At 38.3% G+C, this 24,866-nt stretch overlaps 2 protein-coding genes across 6 annotated transcripts in view; one reads left to right on the top strand and one right to left on the bottom strand.

The window, feature by feature from the left end:
- GLDC (glycine decarboxylase) overlaps positions 1-7,684 on the top strand; it is a 35,317-nt gene extending 27,633 nt beyond the window's left edge. The window contains exons 21-26 of the mRNA XM_026039713.1: positions 468-609; positions 2,204-2,315; positions 3,635-3,730; positions 5,103-5,275; positions 6,007-6,087; positions 7,060-7,684. Coding sequence (XP_025895498.1) covers positions 468-609; positions 2,204-2,315; positions 3,635-3,730; positions 5,103-5,275; positions 6,007-6,087; positions 7,060-7,203 — 748 coding nt within the window. The 3' untranslated portion in view covers positions 7,204-7,684. The remainder of the gene's footprint in view (positions 1-467; positions 610-2,203; positions 2,316-3,634; positions 3,731-5,102; positions 5,276-6,006; positions 6,088-7,059) is intronic.
- Positions 7,685-9,895: 2,211 nt separating this feature from the next.
- The window catches only part of UHRF2 (ubiquitin like with PHD and ring finger domains 2), an 82,744-nt gene continuing 67,773 nt past the window's right edge, over positions 9,896-24,866 (bottom strand). The window contains exons 10-16 of one of the 5 annotated variants that reach the window (XM_026039685.1): positions 18,469-18,575; positions 16,664-16,826; positions 16,419-16,556; positions 15,530-15,653; positions 14,973-15,145; positions 12,592-12,690; positions 9,896-10,955 (exon numbers count right to left, since the gene is read on the bottom strand). In XM_026039685.1, coding sequence (XP_025895470.1) covers positions 10,809-10,955; positions 12,592-12,690; positions 14,973-15,145; positions 15,530-15,653; positions 16,419-16,556; positions 16,664-16,826; positions 18,469-18,575 — 951 coding nt within the window. In that variant the 3' untranslated portion in view covers positions 9,896-10,808. Of the gene's footprint in view, positions 10,956-12,591; positions 12,691-13,587; positions 13,621-14,972; positions 15,146-15,529; positions 15,654-16,418; positions 16,557-16,663; positions 16,827-18,468; positions 18,576-24,866 lie in introns of those variants that run through there. The other 4 variants (XM_026039687.1, XM_026039686.1, XM_026039688.1 and 1 more) reach the window with 4 other exon arrangements.

Here is a 24,866-nt window from a genome sequence, read left to right as displayed (position 1 = left end):
ATCACAAGTTTGCATGTACCCAAGTTCCCAAGACCAGACTTGTGCTGAACCTTTGCTCAGCTCAGTACATCTGGATCAGCCTGTTTGCTGTGTAGGTGCAGAAATAGTCTGTGGGCTTTGAGAACTGATACTGCATATGTAGTCCTGAATAAGGAAGTGGTGCAGGAGGAGGATATAAACAGGAATTTTTCCAATTGGGCAATCTTGCTTTTTTATAAATCATTTTGATATCTGCATGAATAGATTGAAATCTATTGAACCTATTAATTGAATAGATTAGAATATAGATTGAATCTATTCATATAGACTAGAGTCCCTGCTGGACTTTCTTTGGAAGGAAGATATAAGAGGAGGCCTGAACTGCCTAGGAATGATAACACAGAAGCACATATTTCACTTCAAAAATCAATATTTATGGTTGTTGTTGTTTAATTAATTGATTTTTTGTTGTTATTTCTTTATTTTAGGAAGAAACATTTGGCTCCCTACTTGCCTACTCACCCTGTCATCAGAATGCAGATGGATAAGGATGCGTGTCCCTTGGGTACCGTCAGTGCTGCGCCTTGGGGTTCCAGCGCTATCCTGCCTATATCTTGGGTGTACATCAAGGTGGGTAGACTTTTCTGAGGAGTGTGAGCTGAGGGTCTCTTTCTGTTTAAGTGAATCTAAAGACCCCTAAAGACATAAACAGTGTAAGATAACATTTATATCCTTTTGCAGAGATTGTAAAGCATCCGAAGAAGTTGATTAGATCCTTTGAAGCTCCTTGCTCTGCAGTACAACAACCTACAGCCATCAATGGAGCTGTCATGGCTCTGCGGTTGCCAATATAGAAAGGATAGCAAAACAATTGCTATAAATATGAATATTCTGTCTCTTGTCTGCAGTTAYTTCTTGAGGCGTTGATACTAAGCCTCCAAGATAGAAAGCTGCCGTCAGGCTGGCCTCCCATTGAAAGTTTTCATGTTTGAAGAGCTGCATGGTGTTAGTATGTTCTTTAGAATAGATTCCCCTAGAATTTTTGGCTCTGTACTGCAGTACTGTTACCTGGCCTGTGCAATATTTAACTTTACAAAATCTGTTTAAAAAGAAAACAGCTTCATTTCCAGGAGCTACTACTAAATTTGGAAAATGAACTTAGTTTTGACTTTCACATTCAGTGTGACAGCTTGGTGATGACCTAAGTAATTTTTTAATGATTTGTCTGATCTTTTAATGAGTGGTCTGATAATTCTGTAAATGTTTGATGACCTACATGTAACTATTCAGTCAGAAGAGATGAATTTAGATTCAAATTGTGTTCCAGAAGAGGGTTCTGTGCAGTGTTTAAACTTTCAAGGAGAGCGTGGTTGCAATAGTGGACTTCATGGCAATGTCATGCATAGGAGCTTAGGATCAGGTTGATGCCTGACTTGGAAACCTCCATTCCTGGCAAAACAAATCTCCCTGAGTTTGAAAGTAGCAAGTATCAGGTGGTACAAGTTTTATTGTTACCAAATAACACATATTCACAGAATATTCAAACTGTAGTAAATTTTAAGAGAACCTGCTTCTTCACCATGCAAAGCACCATCTGTTTAGATTTTCCCATCTGAAGTGACTGTCTTAAAGGCTGCTCTGCTGTTCTTCTCTGCCAACTTAACTTCTAGGTGTTAGGAAATTCAGACACAAATCAATTCTACCACTTTATACCATGGATTGCCAAAGAAGAAAGCATATTTCAGTGTTCGTTTGGCTCTGAATTTTGTTAATRTTTTGTTGATAATATGCACCAACAGCACTAGCAAACAGGATTTGAGTTGCTGAAATAATTTGTACATATGGTGAAAACAGCTCTTTGGACAGCTCTTCCCCCTGAAGTAGAGATGATGTGAAGCAGCACATACAGGGTTGATGAAATTTGTGAGTTCAACTCACACTTTTCCATTCAATTCAAAGCTTTCTACTTTGAGCAAATGTTTAGTTTTGAGCAAATCGTTTTATGTAATAAGCAGTTAGATAAGCCATGCTATAAGCCAAGCTACTGCAATTGCAATTGCACTGCATTGCTTTTCTCTTCATGTGATATGGGGAAGGTCGCAGGACTGCCTTATAGTCTACTCAGAGGGGATAGGATGCTGCTCCCTACCAGTTTTGTCCGTACCTAGACCGTACATAGCCTGCGTGTTTTCTGATCTGTTTCTTTGTGTTATCTCTCTTTCAGACAATGGGAGGAAAGGGTCTTAAGCACGCTTCTGARATTGCTATTTTAAATGCAAACTACATGGCAAAGAGGCTAGAGAAGCACTACAAAATCCTTTTCAGAGGAGTCAAAGGCAAGTATTGAACRCTTCTTATTTTACTCTGATAGAGCTGATTTTTGTTCTAACTTGTAGGGTAAAAGCTGGGTGGTAATATAGTCTCTTGTTTAAWATGGCGTGGTACCTGAGCCTCAGCGTTCTCCTGATGTGCTTCCTAAGAGAGAAGTAACCCACCACATCATGTGCAGAGGTGTCATGAGGGAACTGAGAGTTGCCGAAGAAGAAAAGAAAGTGCTGATTTGTAATCAGCATGAAATCAGACTTAGGAGAGAATGAGTTGCTGCACCAGATTGTTCTCCTTAAAGTCTCATAGCAGATTGATGAAAGAGTGGAACGCTGCAAGGTTGAGACCTCCAAACACCCCACAACCAAAGGCACAACAGTTGAAATAATTTTTTGACGTTTTCTTGCATACATTTCTTTCGGAAAGAAAGGATTTCTGTCCTCACTCCCAACTTTATTCTCCTTTGGGAGAAAATTGCCTTTAGCAATGAAAAGTGCTTCAGCTGCATTGTAGTTCTTCACGCTATCCTTTTTCATGTTCTCTGGTCTTCCTGTCTTGTTCAGCATTTTTGTTCTGTTCAAAAGATGAAATACCTATGAATACCAATTGATATGAGCTATTGTAACTGTCACAGAATACTGTTTGACTGAAGTTGAATGGCAGCAAAAAACTCTAAATCCAATATGTATGCTATTCAAACTGTGCATGCCTTAACTTTAAGGGACTACGTGTTGACTGAGTCTGCAGATTATATTGGAAGAGGCTACACTCCTTCATGGAAGTAAATGAAGCTGCAAATTTAGAAAAGTTGTAATGAAATTAACTAGTTATTTTTCAGGCTAATAGATGTAAGTTCAGATGAATCTGCCTCCAGCGTCTCTATACCAGATTTGAGCTTCTCTCTGGCAGAATGTGAAGCTCATCATCTGTACAGTGCTAATCTGAGGAGCTTGAGAAAAAGGCTGGGTCCCAGACAGTGCTGGAGAGTTAATACATCTAATTATTCCTCAGGGTATTTGTAAATATTGCAGTCTGCTTTGAGCACTCTTTGCCGGTTCTGAGGCCTTCTCTTAACATATTGGGACTCAGAAATACCTAATCTTCAAATACTGAGTTGTATCCCTTGTAAGTTTCTCAAGTTTAAGTTTTTCCCTGAGTGTGTGTATATATATATATACACACACACATATATATATATCTACACACACACACATATATATTTATTTGTTTCTTACTTGCCCTTCCGTGTTCTCCACCAAATCTATGAGAAGAGACTGGAAAACAGTATTCACCCATCAAGTAAACACGATACTTTTATTTTTCTTTACAGGTTATGTAGCCCATGAATTCATTTTGGATACAAGACCTTTCAAAAAAACAGCAAATATTGAAGCCGTAGATCTTGCTAAGAGACTTCAGGATTATGGTGAGACAAAGTGTTTCTTTGTGTGGTTGTTTGTTTTAAAGAGCAGGATAAGTGAGATTTTGTAAGCCTCTTGTCAAGGGTCCCAAGGACACGGCAGTGCTGTGCACGGGCACGGTGGGTCTCCRCGCTCGTCTCCGCAGTGTCCGTCCTCGGAGGTGCTCGGGCTCCGTGTGGAACTGCCCCGGTGTCCCTGCCTGAGCAGGGCTCATGGACCGGCTCCCGGAGGGACCGGCCGCTCCAGCCGCTTTGTGGTCCCGGGGCTCGTGTTTACGCAGGGTCCTGGGAGCCCTTGCTGAGCGATGGTAACTTAGGAGTGTGCTACAGGATACCTGCCTTTCCTATGGGCTGTCCTCCTGGAGCTGGGATGCGCTATGAGCGTGTCCGTGTGAGCGGTTCCGAGCGGGCTGGGAGCCCGCTTCTGACACCAGACCCACAGGGAAACAAACATAACATAATAGCATAATAACATAAATGAACATAGCAGCTTCCCAAGCAGCGTGTGGATGTGGTCACCTGCCTCATGGCACGTCCAGGCCCCCCTGTGCTGGGGGACACCCGCTGTTTGCTGTTCGCATCCGGGTGATCCACGTGTCTGGGAACGGTGAAATGTTGAACTGCCTGATTGCATTTGGCCCCCCAACTATGCCTCCAACTTACATTATGAGTTAAGGCTGTTCTACTGGGAAGTAAAACACTATCCAGTGTTTTAATACCTTGTCAGTGAAATACGAGAAAAGTGTTGATAGCAAAAGAAAAAAGTACTCCTCTGTGTGGAGGGCTGCTGCAGTCTTGAATGGAATAGATAACTTTAAACGAATTTATGAATACTTATAGAATTATCTAGATAAATTACAGTTTCATCCCCTGCAACCTGACTGAAAGTGGCACGAGGCTGTAATTAGCAGTAGTGCAAAAAGGAATCATGAGAGAAGATCACATTTGCTTTTTATCTTGATTCCCAGTAGTGCAAATCCACACTTCACCATTAAGCCTGGCGCAAGAAGGTAAAGTTACAAGCATTTTTATTGACAAGAGCAGAAGTGCACAGGAGAAATACCTTCTCCTTGGAGAAAATAGTTCTTCTTGGGGAGAAGTATTTTGGGCTGAAAATTAACAAAGCTGGAAGWGCCTGCTTCAAGAGTATGTCATGAGATCAGCGTGCAGTTCTCAACTCTGTCATGAATAGACTAATAATTCATGGTTCAAAAACGAAGTATTGAACAGTCTCTTACCTGTACTAACTACACTGCCAACCTGGTTCTGCCCTTTAAATAGCCCTGTTACAGAAAGGACTAAATTTGCAAGTCAGTGCTGGCTAATGCTCAGGTAAAATCACAATCTGTTTTCAGTGACTGGATTTCTTTTTTATCAGGCTTTCATGCACCAACCATGTCCTGGCCAGTGGCAGGAACACTTATGATTGAACCAACAGAATCAGAAGACAAGGCAGAACTGGATAGATTTTGTGATGCCATGATCAACATCCGGCAGGAAATCGCTGAAATAGAGGAGGGCAGGATGGACCCCCAGGTTAACCCCCTGAAGGTAGGATGATGTGTAAGGTCGGGTCACGGCCACAGCCTTGCCTTGCAGAGCACCTCGAGCTTGTCCAGGTTGCTGCAGAGGTAACGGTGTGTGCAGAAGCTGATTTGAACATCCCCAGGCTGAGGGTCACAAGCGTGAAGGGAACTTAAAGATCCGTACTGATTTCTTTCTGAAATTTAACTTTTCAAAAAAATGAGAATTTGAATTCAGATTCTGTCTTCTGCCAAGTCAAAAGTTTAGCCTTTACTGAGAGACTGGAGGAGGTTATTTAAGGAAGCGTATGATGTATGTATCTCTTTCAGGGTCTTTGCAAAGTGATGGAAAGATCCTTATTTATCCAAGAAGTAAGGCGAAGCAGCTTTGAAAGCAACTGTAAAATAAAAAATGGAAAGAAATTGTAGCAATTGTAATACAAAAAAGTTATTAGCTCATCTTTTCACCGTAACTGTTCTAATGCTGCATTGTATTTCTAAATACCAGGGAGATTTTTAGTAACAGCCTGGACATACATTCAGATGGCAGAAAGTAATATCTTTAGCCAGAATTTTAGAAGTCTTGTTTCCTGTTTTAGAAGTCATTTTTTTCTGGTTGTACTATATTCTAAAAGACTCTCTAGGCTTTTAACTCAATCATTTGCATGAGTGTAGTTTTGTGGGTTTTAAGGAGGTTTCACACTAACACAGTCCATAGAACTCAGCAATTTCACATGTCTTAACATCTTCCTGCTGTAGATGTCACCACATACTCTGAACTGCATCACTGCTTCAAAGTGGGATCGTCCTTATTCCAGAGAAGTTGCAGCCTTCCCACTGGTGAGTAAACAATGGAAACCTAATGAGGTAGTAATACATTGAAGACCTTTTCCAATCTGATCTGTAGTTTTCTGGGCTATTATAGAAGAACTAATCTGAGAGGATAACAACTTCAGAGTCTTTTTAATGTTCCTGAATTTTTACAATCTAGGTCTGAGATCTACAGCAGCCTTCTTAGTTTTTTGTTAAGTTCAATTTTTTTTAGAAAAAGTCTCTACACACAAAGTGCAAACTGAAATTTCTAAATCTCTAAATCTTGGTATTGAATATTCTTGTTGCWAAGCGAGCTGCCCTTCCTGTCAGTTCAGAGCCTCCCAAATCCATCCCACACCACATTCAAATCTCTGTTTCAAAGATYTTCTTAAATGAAGGCTGGACAAGATTCAAGGGCCACGTGGGGCAAACAGCACCATGAGGGGCCAGCTGCAAGCCAAGGCCAGTTTGGAACCGGCCACCACACGTGTCAGGTGTCTTCCRAGAACTACCCAAAGTTGCTTCTTCACTAGAGCTATTTGTGTAGCTTTTCTCACTTTAATCCAAATTGTATCCATATTCCTTATTGCTATTTATTGTTTCAAATTTTAATTGGACTGTGAAATTTGTTCAATATAAATTATCCCAAAACAGGGAGAGAAGGGAGGTGGCACAATGTTGCCATCTCCTTCCCTTTTCCTTGATTCCTATCCGTTAGCAGTTATTCATAGGACACTGCTTTTCAAATCCCATGATAGCTGCTGCTTTGCCTGCCTTTTTTGGCAGACATGGTTACATTCTTTGTCAATCTAAATATTGTTTTGACTGCCAACCCTATTCCACATCCTTGTTAAATTTCAGAGTCTCCAAATAGCTTTGAGGTATGATTTCCCTTTGAAAATCCACTTCAGTATTTTCTGTTCTTAATCTAGCACTTGCACGAATTTTACTGGTATGGCAGATAAAACAATTAGTCCATTCTCTTTCTGTCTTTTTTAGCCTTTTGTGAAACCTGAAAGCAAGTTTTGGCCCACAATTGCTCGCATTGATGACATATATGGAGATCAACATCTGGTGTGCACCTGCCCGCCCATGGAGGCCTATGAATCTCCCTTTTCTGAACAGAAGAGAGCRTCTTCCTAACGCTGCCTCCCGCTGCATCAATGTCTGGATCCATCAGGATGGCTTTTTTGGATCCATCAGGATGGCCCCAGGCCTCATAGGGGATTTACATAGTAAAGGGGATATAAGATAGGGGATATATAGTATATATACATATATATATACTGTGTATATTTGGGGTAATCTCCACATTTTTTAATTGAATCACTGCTCAGTTAGAATGTAAATACAATCAGTGTATTAGGTGTAATCAAAATGTGTTAGTTTCTCAGCAGTTGATGTTAGCCTTGATTCAGGCTAAAGTTTTAACAATTAACATAGAATTTTCAAAACAGTATGGAAAACACGTTGCAAAGAAGTAAAACAGATGCAGATGCATAAGGCAGTAGCAGTGAACATTAACTGCAGGAGTAATTGTTCATATTTTGTACAACCAGATGAAGTAGATTCTTTAATTTACTTCACTGATTACCACCAGCCTTGCTAGTGTTAATATTTCTTACTGGTTCTTTTTTAACTATAAATGTTAGTATTGCAATAAAAATTGGTCAGTTTTCTGTTGTTGTATTTTGAATCTTAGCTTTTGAAGTAGATTTATCTAACTAAAGCAATTTCAAAAAAAAAGCCTGCTTTGAATTCTTATAGTACTGCCACAGTATTTCTACACAAAGTACTGTCAGAGTTTAATATTACAGATGTGTATTTGATGAGCTAGCTGCAGTAATTAGTGTTCCTCTTTTCTGTATCACATCATTTTCTCCTTGTAGCTCCTCTGAAGTTACAGACTCTGAACTGTGTGGTTTGAGCTACCAGTCCTCGTACATGTCTTCTACAAGGTCTCAAACCTCTTGTTTTGAGTAGTGGCTTTAGTGGCACTCACCTTGCTGTGTCTTGACCTGTAAGTCTGCAGGTTTTTAAAACTATTTTTAACTTTCCCTCTGGCCCTACGAACATCTGACAGAATCTGAGAGCAGAGTCCTGCCACTCAACCTGATGCCATCGCTCAGAAAGGGTTCTACATGCAGACCTTCATGTATCYTATAACCTGCCCCAAAATTCAGCCTTAAAAGTGAAACCTACCTGGAGCGCACAGGTGACAGCAGAACTGCGTTATCTGTAAGAGACTTGCGAGGTGTTTTATGCAGACAGATGAACCAGCTCAGCCACATGAGGCGGGATCTTTGGTGCATCAGGAAGGTGCTGTAGAAAGATTCAAACTGGGGCAACACGTTTCTTTACTCCCCAGATGGCAACTCCTGTCACTCTTTTTGAAGCCCAGGGCCTAATGTCTACAACACTGAAGGACTGTGCTTTTGTGTCCTGGATAGCGAAGGTTTCGGAGCTGATTCCTTACCTACCTCCTAACTTCCATGAGATTCAGAGGTTCAACAGAGAGGCAGCCACCAGGGACAGGAGGGATTTCATAACGGGAAGGTTGGGCCAGAAACCAGTCTCAATGCAAGAAGGTGCATCTGGGTCCTAAGATACCCAAATACATAGGTAAGAATAGTAGTGGATTCTACATTAAAACAACAATTACTGGAAAATGCCCTTTCAGCAGCTGTTGGTACAGCAGTAAGGCTGTGGGAGCTGTACAAGGTTGTGATTTGCACGCTGTGCCCTGTGCACACTCCGGGTACGGGGAGGCGGGCGGCCTGGGGGGCTGCCCTGCCCCACATCCCCCACAGGCCCCTTCCTGGTCCTGTGTCCGTTTCACATCACGGCCCCGTCACACRGCTCAGTTCAAACCCACGGCCCGGCCACGACCATGAGATTCTTCATAGGCTCCAACAGACCATCCAGCATTAACACAAAGCAGAAACAACCACGTTTTCTAGTAAACAGGTGTGGATAACTCTTCAGAACAGGAAAATAAATCCTTAGGGCAGTTTCTTGGCAAACATATTGTGAACTATTCAGTTAAAAATAAACACTGAAGTGTTTAAGAAAAGAAATACTGAGCAGTAACCAATGCAATTTTAAGGCAAGGTGGTAGTTCATGAATTAGAGAYTGCTGCCCCGTATACAGAATTTTGAGAGAATATCTTCTTAAAACGATGCATTAACTCAGCAGGTAAAAGCCAATCAAGTAGGAAAAAAAGCATCAGAATGTATGAAATACTTCATGGCATCCATGTGTCAGGTAAAAAGTCATAGATCTACTGGGGTCATTGCATAGATGAATGATTATTACAGGGSTAAAATTACATGTGTTTTCACCATGAAGTACTGAGCTACCATTTTATTAAAAAAATAGGATTTAAGAATCTACTCGCAGCGCTTTGAAATTAAGCTTATCCATAGGAGGTATTTCTTCACAAATGGTTTACCAGGTTTTCCATTTGGGAGGTGTTCCTGGCGTGCTGTTCCCTTCCCAAAGACCCGGAGCTGGCGGGCCTGCGGGACGCCAGCAGCGACGCCCAACACGACCGGGTGCTACCAGCAGGGCCGTTTCATATATATATTTATATAAAACGGTGGATTTTCTGGACTTCTTGGGAGGAAAAAGCCCTCTCTTTAAGTCAACATGTTTTTTTTTCTTGATGCATGAGGTTTGACAAATAAAAAGTGAGTATAAGGAAAACATTCAGTAATCTGAAAACAGTGGTCATGATTTAAATGTTTGGATAACAGAGGGGAAGAAAAACAGAATTGGCAACTTTTCTGAATCATAAAATATTTAATAAGGTATATTTGGGGGGGGGAATATATTGTATATAAAATTTCAGATCACAATATGAAGCTATTTGAACCCTCTCCAAGCTAGCACTGCCTTCAATGCTGTGTAGATGTATTGCCACTGATACAAGACCTACTAAAAGCATACAGTTTAACTAATACAGAAGTGGCTTTTTTTCATATGAAATAGTTTTTACACGACTAGAGTGTCTTGAATACCCTCTTTAAGTGCAAAAAACACAGATCACTTTACACTAATGCAGCAACAATGCATTCATATTGTTCTCATTAGTCATTAGTAGTCAACTTGCATAAGATACAAGAAAAAGCACAATGAAGCTCACAAAAATAGACTAAAAATCAGCCTGTTCTTGCAAAAAAATACAGCATAATGGAAGAAAAAGACAAGAAAGGATTATGCACACCACAGAATTTGCTGTTCTTTAATCCAGCTGGCTTAAGTGCTGTTTCTGTTTTTTTTTCTTTTTTTGTGGGTTTCTTTTTTTTTCTTTTTTTTTTTTTTTTTTTTTTAAATCAAACCACATGGACCAGGCACAACTAATATTCAGGAGGCAGTGTGTAGCTAAAACTTCACTGAACTTTTAATCATCCCCATGATTTATTTTCCTCTGTCCTGAGGTAGTTACAAAAGCAAATGATAAATCAAGCATCAGCTAGGCCCGTTACAGCTGAGGCTTCTTATTTATTTTTTCCTCTTAAAAACTATTTGTCAACTGGCCGAAAACTACCTTTGATGTTAAAAGACAGCTGAGAATTAGAGTTCCCACTACACAAAAAATGGCTATGAGGGGAAGAGGGCTAGCTGCTTCAAAGTGTGACAAGATGCTGAGTCCCATCAAGCTGGCTGGTCCACTGTCGGATTTCCCAGTTGGAGCTCCCGTACTGTCTCTAGAGTCACTGGGAGAGGCGGCGCAGGGCCCGGGCCATCACCGTCCTTTGCTGTAGCCTGGGAAGAACTGGTCCAGGAGGGTCTGCAGCACCTTGTTGGGGACCATGGTGTAGCCCTTCCCCAGGTCGTAGCGGCAGGCAGGGCACGTGAAGACCTCAGCTCTGAAGGAGCGCTGTAAACAGCTCTAGGGCACGCAGAGAGAGAGAGGAACATGGTCAGGGACTGGCTTTACCACCAAAAACCAAGGAGTTAGTTACCATAAAGGCACAACACGAAGTCCCCGGGTGTCCGTATCTGCCTACGGGGTTAAAATAACCAAGGAAAAGCACTCTGCTCCTGGCAGGATGTGAAGGCCCAGGCGGGGGCATCTGAGAGACATGTCTGCTGAGATGTCCCCCATTTCCAGCAATGCCTTCTGTGAATGAGCTAGAGGAGCCGCTTCCCGCTCACGTCCCTGCAGCCTCCAGCAGCATTTCACATCTCCAGCAGCATTTCACATCTCCAGCTCACCTTGCAGCTACGTACGAAGGTTCAGCTTTTATCTAACAACCTGCATCTACCTCAGCTGGCACGAATCAGCTAAGCCAGCTATAGGTAGAATGATAATATCCATTTTTATACCCCAAGCAGTCTCCACAATAAGGGTGTCAGCACTGCGCTCTTCTTGTTAGCACAGGCTGCAGCAGACAGCTGGAGCAGGCAAATTTAATAGGAGTAATCATTCAGGACAGTATGTGCCGAAACAACAGCACAACTTCTCTAACAAACTATTCCCTAAAGCTTCAAAGCTTTAATTTCATTTTGACAAATTACATACTAATAGCTTCAAATTCTTTTAAAGAAAGAATTTCTTTCCGAGTCCATTGCCATTGAGCTTTCTCTTTATCACTGTAAATATTAACCTCTTCACAAACTTTTGCCTCCATGCAACACTTGCCTCTATGCAACGCGTGTCCTCTACGTACACCTCTAGTGTTTTTGAGGGAGAAATCACCATCCTCCCGAGTGCATCAGGCCTCTGCTCATGCTTGTCAGGACTCATCCATAACAACCAAGTGAGTTACAGTGCGTGGCTATTTACCTTCCTAAACAGTGAAGTTGTTATTTATGTCAACAGACACTGTACTAGGAAGGGAATTGGTTTGGGTCTGTGCAGGCTTTTCTTAGCAAGGAATACGACAGGCACAGTCCAGCTTGCAGGGAATAAATCCAGGCACTTGTTGATAAAAATTAACTCTACTACAAATTGGGTTCCAGACTCTTTGTATGGTTTTCCCATCATTTAAGATTTTAAAATACACAATTTCTAAAATAATGCCTCTAACATAGCTTCTTCACCCCTCTTACTAAACCTAAACTATGGTAAGAAAAGGCACGATAAAAGAACATATTCCTAAAAAGCACAAGGTTTATTTTTTTATTTTCTCTGTGTCTTTTTAAAAATTCTTAATGAAATTGTTGCCAACGTTTTAAAAATCTCTTTTTATCCTTAGCCATAAAAAAAAAATTACTACACCAGCATTTACATCCTAGATGAAACAAATTCTTACAGTAACACCACTAATTACAGCAGAATGACAGCAATGGTTGGCTTAACTCGTTACATCTATAAGGAATTATACTAAGTATGCTTCTACCTACCACCTTTTTTCTTTTTTCCAACATAAATTGAAGATTACTTGACTATGCAGCAATCACTACAGGGAAACACATTATCCTTCTTGCTCATACTTAGCTCAATGCTTAGAAATAATCGTTTTTCTCGAATGCACTTAGGCCCTGCTCGGTGGTGTGCAGAGGGAGGCAGTGCTCTCGCTTACTTTGCAGACGTTGTGGAGGCACTCTGTTGTCACTGGCTGGAAAACCAGCTCCTGGCAGCAGACACACATGAAGGATTGTTCCAGTTTCTTCAGAAAATTCTAATGTAGGGCAAAGGAATAAGAGAGTCAAACTCCATTAAAGGCACACCCATAAATATGCAAGCAAAAGTAATTAAAAAAAAGGCATTTTTACCTTAAATAAGCTATGCTTTTAAACTACACTGCCTTACTGCTGTAGCTACTACATACATTTACATTATTTACAAACATAGGTGCCAAATTCACATCGAGCTTTCAGACCTGATCTGAGAAATTAAGTTTGCCCTTTGAAAATCTGGCAAACACACAAACTCATGGGACACTTGTATAACACAGCTGCTACCCTCTCACCAAACTCAGTTAGCAATGCTTAAAAAAGTACTACACAAGTACTGGAAGCTGTGAAATTCAATGCAGAGTGTGGTCAGACAACAACTTTACCTTGCAAAGAAACTGCTTATACTGAARCTTTTCTACTGTCCCCAGGGCTCACTCCAAGTTTCAGATTTCCTTCCAGAGCCAACCCACGCAGGGCCTAAACGGGTGGGTGTTTTTCTAAGAGYTTTTCTCACTCCCCTGCTACAGTTTCCCACACCTATCTGCTGCTTGGGGCCTGCTCCTTCACACCACCCAAACGGAGCGATGCTCTCGCTGTTGGCATCCAGCTTCCGTAAACGCTGCTTGCTCCACTAACACGATAAACCTCCAAAATTTCTAAAATCCTCCCTATTCAAGAGGAGAAGGAAGAGTATCTTATGCTACTTTTGTTAAGAAAGTCACCTCTGCCGCTCCTGTGGTGATTATGGGCTATGGCTACCTTTAACTGCTTCTTCTGTCCTCACTCTCCAATTTATCTGCATTAGGTAAAAGAACCTCCCTGGTTTTTCTGTCTTCTCTGAGCAGCTCTGAGGAATGTCAGATTCATTTGTATTATGTATTTTACACACACAAAGCATGCTTATCTCTGCTATGTCAGTGATCTGCAAATACCTAAAAAATACCAGTGAGGAGATATATAGATACAGATACAGATATAGATATAGACACATAGATATTGAAAGAAATAAAAAAGGCAGATTTATAGTTACTGAAAATACAATATTGTGCAATCATTTTAAAAATATCAGATATATTTTAAACTGTACCTTCTGAAACGGAAAGGTGGTTGTTTCAAGCAAAAGGTTTACAYTTTCATTGCATTCACATTCAGCTAGCTCTCTGGTTCCCATTGCATTTAGGGGCAGCCATACAAAACTTATCAAAATTATGTAGTCATTGACCACCTTTGAAMTACTTTTTTCTCTTTTTTAATAGAAACATATCTCTCCATTATCTTCCATCATGTAAAATTTTAAGCATTGAAATTCTTTCTAATCAACTATAAACYCCAAGGAGTACACAGATAAAAAGGCAGTAACTTTATATTATTTTTACTGTAATAACTTCACAGTATCAGCTCCTACACAAAAAGAAGTGCAGCAGCTTTGCAGCCAAGATAGCTCTGTACATGGAAGAACAGAGAATATTTATAGAAAGGTCTTTTTCTGTCACAGAAAAGCAAAAACAGTCAAAGCTAAATCTCMAATTAACAGATACCTATATTCATTTCTAGGTATCCATTTTCCAACTAATGATTTATTTTTCCTGAGTTGATATTGACATTTGTGAAGTCATTTTAACTTCTTTGTGCCTCCATTTATCATTTTGCAAAACCTCTGAAGTAATTGAATTCAGTACTGATAAGACTAGTTATCACTGAAGAAAATAGTATGTTGGGAGATATTCCTTCTAAGCTTTTTCTGTGCCAKTTTCTAGTGTCTTCAATCTTGAACTTCTCGTCCTATTTTCTGCACATGTAGGGGGAGGGATTTTTCTTTTTCCTTATTTTCATTTCATATTTAAGTTTTAAAAGTTTGAGGATGACTAWTCTTTCATCTCTTTGAGAAAAAAACATTCCTATAATTTCTGTCTAAAGAAAAAATACTGATTGGAACCATCTTTCCTCAGGTCTTACTTCTCATGTCAGCATTACACAAAAATATATTTACAGAGAAAAATGTATTACCTTCAAAATAAAAGCTATTACTTTCTACATAAATATGGTGTTTTATGCAAGAAAGGAACTCTACTATGTGAGTGCACACCTAGYCACCAGTAATTCTACTGTTTCCCTGAAATCTGAATCCCGCAAAAAAAACCCGCTAGAAAATAGTGTTTTAGCTATTTATCAGTAGTCTAGCATACTTAACAAAAGTTCAACCACCAAATTAAGTTTTAAGAAAGGCTTATGTTTTTCATTATACAATGAACTAAAGGTAAAAAATAAAAATTCAAGTATGCACCAAACATACTGGTCCTTCCTTCAGAGAAGCAAGTACTTCATCCCACAGTTTCTGGTTCATCGTGTCTTCTCTGATCAGCCACTGCTGCTCCTGGGTGAGCTGGAAAGCCTCTCCTTTCCCCCCATCTCCCATTCTCATGGCTTTTGATGTGTTCATGGGTTCTTCTACACCTGCTTAAGGTGAGACACAGGAACAACAACGAGTTAGTCTGAGCTAGCAGCAGGGAGAGACAAAACTGCTCCTAGAAGGCTAAAGAATGGTCTACAGCCGTGTGACCCTAAATGAAGTCCCTGCTCCAACTACTTGGGTTGGTGTTACTCTGGACTGGAGCACACAGCTGCACAGAGGATGGTTCATTTTTCTACAGAGCTTAAAGGAATCCTTAAATGCAGAAAACAGAATCTTAAAGGCCCTTTCCACTACCTGGCTAATGGACTTAAAATTTTATATTTGCATTCCAAAATTCATCCTGCTTCTGCTAGGTTTCTATGCTACTGGCTTATGAAACACAACATGACAGTCTTCACTGATGAATGCTAAAAGGTAAGAAGAAATACCATCATCAATTGTCCTTTTCTGGTTTCCATTGCTCTGGCTGGGTGGCTCCTGTTTCACAGTTTGCTTTTTAACCTTATCTTTCTTCTCTTTACTAGCCATGGCTTCCAAATAACCTTCCGGATACTAAAACAAAAAAYAGATATATTCACTTGAAACAAAATCCATTGGCATACAGGAATTCCCAGGACTAACTTCTGAAGGACTCTAGAACCCCATGACTACTTATGAAATAATTCTAAAAAATTTAAAATCTACATGCAGGAGAAAACTCCTAAGTGAACTGCAGCCGAGTCAAATGATCTGATCTGATCTGGGCTGGACTGTATTAAAAAGAATCTGATASTCCCATCTCTATCCTTCACTATAAAAATCAGCAAGCTGAAGTTGAAGATCATGCCCACAGAAACCACTGGCTTTCTGAAGAAATAAAATCTATGTTACTKCTTTCACTCTTTCACAGATTCTGCCATGGACAATTCTCATGGGTGAGTTTACTAGCCCATACAGTATCTATACAAATTACTCACTCTCACATAGATAAAAATACATATAAACAAATAGTTCTCATGCATTCTCAGAGAGGCATAAACAAGTAAATGTTAACCATATAAAATGGACACGGCATAAGGGCTGCAAAACCAGAAACTAGATCCAAAGTCTTAATTTTACAATCCATATATAGAAAGCAATACAATGAATAGTGGAAAATTTCATCTACAATTCCTTCTGCTTTGTCATCATTATAGCATTTTTCTAGTTTGCAGATAATCTTAGGTGTTTTTTTGTTTTTCATGACACAATGAAGTAGAAGGAAAAGGTCTTGAATGTGGCTCTGCTTCCTGTTTCTGGAATGTGAACTAGGACCCGCTCTGCGAGCGCTGACCCGACCTGCACACTCAGACCCAGCTTTTTTGAGCGCTCCATTCCCTCCGARGTCCAGGGCGCAGGCTCGACGTCATCCCTCCTCAGAAGGTAGCGCCAAACTAGAAACCCACATTTTCCGATTTCCGGCCAATATTTCACCACCTAGGTAACAATAAAAAAAAAAACAATGAATTTGTAGCGTAGCACACGAGAGAATATTTAGAGCATTGTATGGAAACACTTTTAGGAGGTACTCTAAGTCAGGATACCTTGTAAATGCCATCGTATCTGTTGCCTTCCTCTGGGGCGTACTTGCTGATCCGACGTCCTTTCGCGCTGCGCACGACTCTGACCGGCTTGCCAGCTCTCCAGTTCTTGGACTCTGCTCCGTTTTTGTCATCCAGCGGCGCATCACAGTTAAGGGCCAGGGCTCTAAAAACACATTGAAAATCTTCATGAACTACACAGCTTCCGACAAGGTTTTACTGAGAATTAATATAATAAAACGTATTTATTTGTCTCGTCCATTGTGTTTTATCAAGTATCACAAAAATTTACTGGAAATTCCTCAAGAAATTAGATCACTGTGGAAGCAATATGCTACCGTTTGTGGCACAGAGATAAAAAAAAGTAGAACACAGTTTTTTATTTTTAAATTTGCTTTTACAAAGGAAACATTTTTATAACCTGCTTTGTGTTCCTGTTTCTTACTGTTCTGTACACTGCAATTAATTGCAGATTACAGACTTGTACCATAACAGTATCACAGTGCCTTGCTCCAGGTCTCTAGTTACATATAGCTACTGAACAAGGGTGTTTGCTTGTCCTTGAGTTACCTCATGTCTTTTAACTCCTATTCAATTTACGGATTATAAAATTTCAATACTGATACTTCTCTGGGTACAGCTACTCTGTACTTCCTGCCCTACATCATTTTTCATAATTATCAATACTGGGTACCCACTAAGTGCAAAAATCTACATTAATGTGGAACAATTAGAGGGAAAAAATGCCTTTTACACTTTTCTTCTAATTCTCTCAATGTCATTTAACATTAAGAGGGGATTATTTTTAGGAAAGAAGAATAAGTCTGAAAGGATTAATTTATTTCATTTAGCTATATTACCTAGATTTTCATCTTGAAATTTGGCAATAAAATATTATCTGAACAAATGAAGAACAATTCTGATTCTGCTATGTGGAAAACAACAATCTTCTGCATCAAATGTAAAAGTGCATGAGAACGCTGATGAATTTCAGTATCCGAAAGTATCTTATATTGCGTGCATAAATGGCATTTGATAAGAGCAGAGGAAAGCTGAGTACCATTTTCTCCTCTATTTCCAAAAGGAAAATTACTCTATAAATGAGAAATGTTTCTAAACCTATTGATTAACCCACTTTCCATCCCCTCTCCCACTTTGGTCCAGTTCATGTCTCATTCTCTGCTTCCCTCCCTTCCTCAGTACTCAAGTTGGGCTTCTGCTCCTCTCCACTGAGCACCACCAAAAACTTTGCATGAGCCCTGCTTGGCTCTCAAACTTTGTGCCTGACAGCAGCATATTACATCTGAAAGCAGGTCCGGGATAGAAAAGGTCTCTGTCAGTACTGACACCTCACAGGTAGGGGGTGGCCAGTTACCTTATCGTATAGATTATGGAGAAGGATGGAAACCTCTTAGTTCAGAATAGGCTTGTGAGACAACAACATAATACTTTAAATAGATGTCTAGGTGATTTTTAATTTTCAAAAAAATCAGTGCTTTTTCAAGCAACTATTTTGAATACAGTTAGGCAAAAGATGAACCCCATTCATCAAGAACATTAAAATTTACATATTTAAGACAAAGTAGTACCCTAATCCCTTGCAAATTGTGACAGAAACCACTATAAAAATAAAATAAGAAATATTTCTTTCAGTACAGACAGATGAATCACCACCATCATACTTAATTTTAATTATTCCTTAAAAAAAAAGAAATGAATAGAATTTCAAAAAGAACAAATCAAGTCCATTAAGATTAAACTGAAGCTCTTCATTTTGAAATATTATTTAATTTCATCTCAAAACTTACCTGTTCATGTGTGTTAATGTCTGATCAAATGAATGTTCTCCAATTCTTTTATTGCCAGAAAGATCTCTACCTCCACTCCCAGTATAAGTGAATTCATCACCTCGATCCTGTGCAAGAAGATTATCCTTGGTTTTATCACTCTAAATTAAAACAACTGATTTGAAAAAACACTGCTTCTTTGATTACATATACTCTGACAGAAAAATAAATAGTCCAACACACTGTAGGATGTTTTCAGTTTCACCATCACTGCCCATAAATGGTAGTCGTGTCAGCATAAGGCTGCTGGTCTACACAGAACATATTCACCAGAAAATTCTGTCCTGAAGATTCTGCCTGAAAAATAGGTCTGGCTTAAAAAATTGAACTTTGGTAACTTCTTAAACTTCACTTTTATACTCAAAATTTGGTAACTTCTTAAACTTCACTTTTATACTCAAAATATTTCTGAGGGAAAGAAAATATTGTAGTTAGTGAATACATGCTCTGTAGTTCTGAATACAAGAATATAATGTTTTTTAAATACATAATATCCAACTTAGAGAGTTTGCTTCAGCTTCTGCAAGAGGTAGATAGCTAATATGGTTGTTTATGCTTAAATACATTTTATTTTAGTAATATTTTCAGATATTATGAACTACTAAGAGCTTAAACTTGTTTACATTCAAGTTTTATGAGCTGACACAATTTTGTGCTCTATTTCCCAAAACTAATTTTTTTTAAAAGGTATAAAGTTTGATGAAACTTTTTATCAGGAACTTTAAAAATAATGGAAATATACATCCACCCTAGTAAAGCTCGTATTACTATTTTCTTTGATAACATATCAGAGACATTCATAGTATTTCTGGCAAATTCAAATATTGCTAAAAAATATATATATTTCATATTGTAATCATTCAGAGATGCATAAAGCATGGAACAATAGCATAAGATCAATACCTAACAGGAAAGGCCTATTAGACCTAGTAGGTCTATACTATTTTTATAGAAAAAGAATTAGACATAATGCATGGTATGCATTAGCAGAATTCAGTTAATTTCTCAGCACTATCAAAGGTTTGATATTATTAAGGAAATAAGCCAAATCCAAGATGGGAGTAGTAGCTATTTTATGAGTGACAACATCAGAACAGCAGGCAGAGACACTGGCTGCACGAAGCCASAAGGTAATTTCAGATTTTACATTTATTTAATTCTGTGTAAGAAAAACAGAAATTCCACTGCAGAATAGAAGTATTTCTCTCTCAAGACTTCTCTAAATATAATAAGCAAATACTATGAAGCTGAAAAAGCTGAAAGCTGAAGCTGAAAACCTAACAGTGAAATTGTATAAATTCTGGTATATCCTTTCCTAAAACACTCTATTACTCTTCAATGACTCTCCAAAAGCAGGAAAACATAATGCTATAAGGAAATAACATATAAAACAATTTCAAAGGATGAAAGACCAAAAGGACTAAAACTGTTTACCAACAAAGGACTTAAAATAAATCATATTCAAAATGCTGAGATGTAACAGAATTGAGCTCTGTTTACTTTTTTTTCAGTGACTGGTAATTAAAGTTACAGCAAATGCTAAGAACATGAAGATGACCAGAATAATAACAAAGTAAATATAGACTGAAAGGGTTATATCTGATGAATCAGGCCTAAATATAAACTTATGTTTATGTTTAAAAGAATTTTAAAACTGAGTAGGAAGCAAGTGCAAAATTCAAAATAGCCAGAAAGATTTATTCAGGAAAGTCATGAATCCAAGAGAGTTTTGGCTTTTGTAACAAATATGAAACAGAATATGCGTTCAGGATTCCAGCAGAGTGGCAAAAATAGCTRTTTTTTTTTTTAAGTATAAAGAAAAGTAAGCTGAAACTCCTAAGTCGTTGTACCTCTTTTTGTAATAGTGTTGAGACAAACACTGGAATATTATATAAAAGAGTAAAAATCTGGAGAGAAAACAAAAAGAACATAAATTTTAGCAAGATCAGAAAAACAGTTTACACAAAAGGAAAGGTTTTTAAAAATGCTTAGACTATGAAAAGAATAGATACAAGCGTCTTCACAGGAAGAAAATTCTTTTAACAGAATTTCTGGTGTAATAGACGAGCAAAAACTAAGGAGAAATAACTAAACTTAATGTTTGGAGCTATTGGAACATACCTCAGTAAAAGCAGACTAAATTTAAGTGTTTTAGAGAGATTAAATTTCTAAAGTCTTCAAAGCATGATGTTCTCTTTAGCCATAGACAGACACAAGATAATTGTGTCTAATAAGAAGTTAGGTAGAAGGCCTTGAATACACACTCACTTCTTGCAGAGAATTTCATTGATTAAATTTGCATCTCTAACTCCCCAATTGTTCTACATATAAAGAGGTGAAAAAATTATATGTATTATGGACAAACTGGAAATCCAGAGGATAGAAATTATGGGAGAAAGGAAAAACTGGTATCTATATAGCAAAATTACAGGTTCAAGCATAACTGTTAAAATAATTTGATATTATCTGCTGGCACTTTCCAATGTAATAGTACTCTTTATCTCTTTTSTACTCAGTTTTCCAGGAAAACTCCATAGGCTGTTACCCTCACTTAGATCTCACATGAAATTAAAGAAAACTACAGTGAACAAAGACACACAGTTCTTGGAGCAGGAGGAAACATCACAGAGAACCTCCTCCATACAAAGCTAATTTTGATGAAGAGAAATGGAGAGGACACTTGAAATTCTGATATGACAGCAACTCCTAGAATTATAGGRAAAAAATGAAGGAGAATACATAATTGGATGCAGACCGATAAAATCTAGAAAAGCAAGAAACAAGCTTGACCAGAAGATAAGAATCCTTACAGTGAAATAAGCACAAGTATAAATTATCTATAATACATAAAAGCCAAAGAGGGATGCAGCAAAGAACCAGAGACCTAACAAGACCTAATTCCACAACGGTTTGTGGAAAAGACTGGAGTATGTCAGGAATATTCACACAGATACATTATGGGTATCTGTTGTTGAGTCATGAAAACAACARCTCAATAGCTGTGATCCATGACTCCACCTGCAGACAAGGCTGCATCTTTCTACAAGACTTTGCAATGTTCAGTTTGGCAGCCTGTGTGTGTGTCAGGCTAAGGCTGRACTCTGCTTTTTATCTCAGAGGATCACAGAAGAGAGCTTAAGATGCTGTAAATTCTGGTCTAACAAGTAAATAAAACATTTGGCAAAGGGAACTACTGATGTCTGAATGTCCTTCTTTACGAAATACAAAAACAAAAATGCTATTAGAACACTTCCCTTTTTATTCTCATACTTGTTTCCTAACTTTTCCCAATGTTCTTACCTTATACAGGAAATTCAGGCACTTCCACTATTCAGGCACTATTCGGGCACTTCCACTAATTCAGGCACTTTCTCTATTTTCCACAGCTTAATTCAACTTTCTGCATCAAAAGATTTTGACGGCAGCTAGTAAGACCTCTTGTTGTTGTCTTCATGTCTTGTGTACTTCCTTATYTCATGTTGTCTCTAGAAAATTACTTAACTGCTCTGTTTGTAAATTTTGTCCCTATTCTAGCACTAATTGATAAGACACTGAGGCACTCCAATGGAAGATGAACCCTAACTCTATCMCCTTATCTAGCGTTGTCTCTAGAGGTTACTTTTTAAAGTGTCCTGTTCATAAAATCTGTCCTTGTTCTAGCRCTAATAGCTAAGATATCGAGGCATTCCAGTTGAAGATGAACCCCAAACTCTATTACTATGAGCTAGTCAGCCTCCAACATACCAGAGAAGGGGACAGCGCCACACACTCACAAAACAATTTTTTCATGCATCACTGTTTTGAACTTGCTGACCTAATCAGTCTTAAATTGAGCAAATACATAAGAGAGATTGCAAAACTAAGACTATAAATGCTTCACCACAGCACTTCAATGGGTTGTTGGTACACAAGAGTTGACAGGGGCATTAATCACCACCAGTTATTGGAATCTCAGCTCTTCCAAGTGGCTCCATTTTATTTCTCTTTCCATACAACACSTTTTAATTTTCACATTCAGGTTTCAAACTTTAGTCCAAAAAATACATAGACAATTTCAGCTCCCAATTAAGTAAAATATTCAGTTAGGGACATACAGATGAACAGTTCTTCCATCCAAACAAAAATCAGTTTKATCACTTAAACGGAATCAAACCCACAAAATCTAGATGCATCAGTTTCAGATAAGCAAGACAAAGTGAACAAAGGGTGAGGTATTTCGTTAATATGACAAAGAGCACCAAACCTTTTAAAAAATAGCTAKTAAGAAAATTTAAAATAACAGAATATTTTGTTTGAAAGGATCTGTCTTTCAYCCACAGCCAAAGCCCATTTGGCCTGAAGCCAAATCCTTCCCTTGTTCTTCTCCACAGACATCCAACAGAACTGTATGAGTGTAAATGTTCATAGTATTGCTTATCTGTCCAGTTTAGAGATTTACTTTTGTCAGTTTCATGGCTTAATATTGCTTTAGAGGTATCAATAAAAAAGGAATGTTAAATCATATATTTAATCTARAAATCAATAAAAGCAGTTTGTTCAAAGCTTGATATATCTCATTTGGTTTTGGGGTTTTCATCTCACCCTTAACAGCAAGAGCCTTTCAGGACCATGGCATAATATAATAAAAATTTTTTAATTTTTTCACTGGCAGTTCATCTAAATTTCCACAGTTAGAAGAATTTTCAGACTGCTTCAGAGCAGGAAATAGCAAGAAATGGCTAACTGGTGAGAAAGCTCTGTCAGCATTTTCAAAATGACTTCCAAATCAAAGTACTAAAGAACTATGGTATGTGATTCACTTTCGGAAGCTTTTCTTATTCCTCTCAGTGTTAAGTGCCAGAACAGTGAATGTCCAGACACTTAAAATAATCATTAACACGTAACCTAATGCAGGATACTCTACCTGGGTTCAATGTGTTTCTGCTTCCAGAAGTGCAAAATCAGAATGTAAGTACAATTTTGGAAGTCAAATCAGATCTATACAAAATATAATACACAGAAAGCTATTTTCAGTTCAAAGACTTCTTTTTTATTTTTATTTTTTTCTGTTGCACAGAAGATGCAACAATTGCACCAAGATACAAATGTAACAAGATACAACATTCTCTAGTGATGGACAGCTCTATTTGCTGAAGTTCACTGATACATCCCCTGTTTTGAGGACAAGGGGCCCTGCAGTCTGTATGATGAATTTCATTAACCTAATACAATAACACTTAAAGCAAGACAAGTAAAAGTTGCCTATCTCAAAAGGCATGAGACCGTAAGAACTAAGTTTTAYCAGTGCTCCTGTGAAAAATATACAAAATCTGTGAATCTGTGACCTGGTTTGTCCCAGAGTTGGTCCAATGGAAAAAGAAAAGTACTGTAACTATGTTTGATCTTCAAAAGTTCATGAATATAAGAGAATGATCAAATTCCATATACTACTATATTAATAGCTTGACTAAAGTTTCCCTGAAAACGTACGTAATTCCTGAAAGAYTCTGCGTATGATAAGCACTCACAAAAAGAAGCAGAGTCCTTGACATAAGGTGCTCACAAACCCCAGAATGTTTCCTAGAAAGCATGCAGTATAAATAAATCATAGATAGGAGTAGTAGGGACAACGGTACCAAACCAACCGTGACTGAAGTGGACGTGTAAGACTACTATGACAAACACAACACCATCAGGAAAAGAAATGACAAGAAGGTTCTGTGTGACAAAACAAAGCTTTTCAGGATGTTAAAATAAACCTAAGAAATTCAGATACAGGGGAAAAATGAGGTTTGGAGAGAAGATGGAGGATTTCAGAAAATGATGTAATAAAGGTAATTCTTCATATTAGTAGACTGATGGTATGGAACATCAGAATAGGTGGAATTAAGACATTCAGTGAATCTGAAGCACCAGGAACTATTTAGTATGATCCGATAAGCAAAAGCACTTAAAGAAGAAACAAACTTTGTTCAGACTGAACTGACCACACCAAACTATTTACCACTAGTTAAAAATACTACGGATCATGAATCACAAAATTCCTAAAATGTCATTTTTGCCATTGCCTCATAAAAACAAACTAGAAAGGTAATATTTAACTCAAAAGTRAAATTTCTTCAGCTATTTGATTTGATGCATCAAAATACTTTAATTTTGAATACTGTGATTGCATAATCATTTTTACTGGCTAATGTCCACAGCTCTGGATCCTATATTTGCATATAATGAAATACTTCTCAGATTTCAAATTCATGAAAAAATCCTCRTAATTTCTTCAGCTAATGTTCTCATTATGGTTATTATCAAAAACAAGGTCAGGAGGTTTGCAGTATTAACATATCCAAGACTCTAAAACTAATCATTACAGACAGTGTACC

The sequence above is a fragment of the Nothoprocta perdicaria genome, unplaced genomic scaffold, assembly GCF_003342845.1.
Source record: "Nothoprocta perdicaria isolate Ctin4 unplaced genomic scaffold, notPer1 scaffold_238, whole genome shotgun sequence".
In the NCBI taxonomy this organism is placed as follows: Eukaryota; Metazoa; Chordata; class Aves; order Tinamiformes; family Tinamidae; genus Nothoprocta; species Nothoprocta perdicaria.
This window is presented reverse-complemented; position numbering and strand designations above follow the sequence as displayed.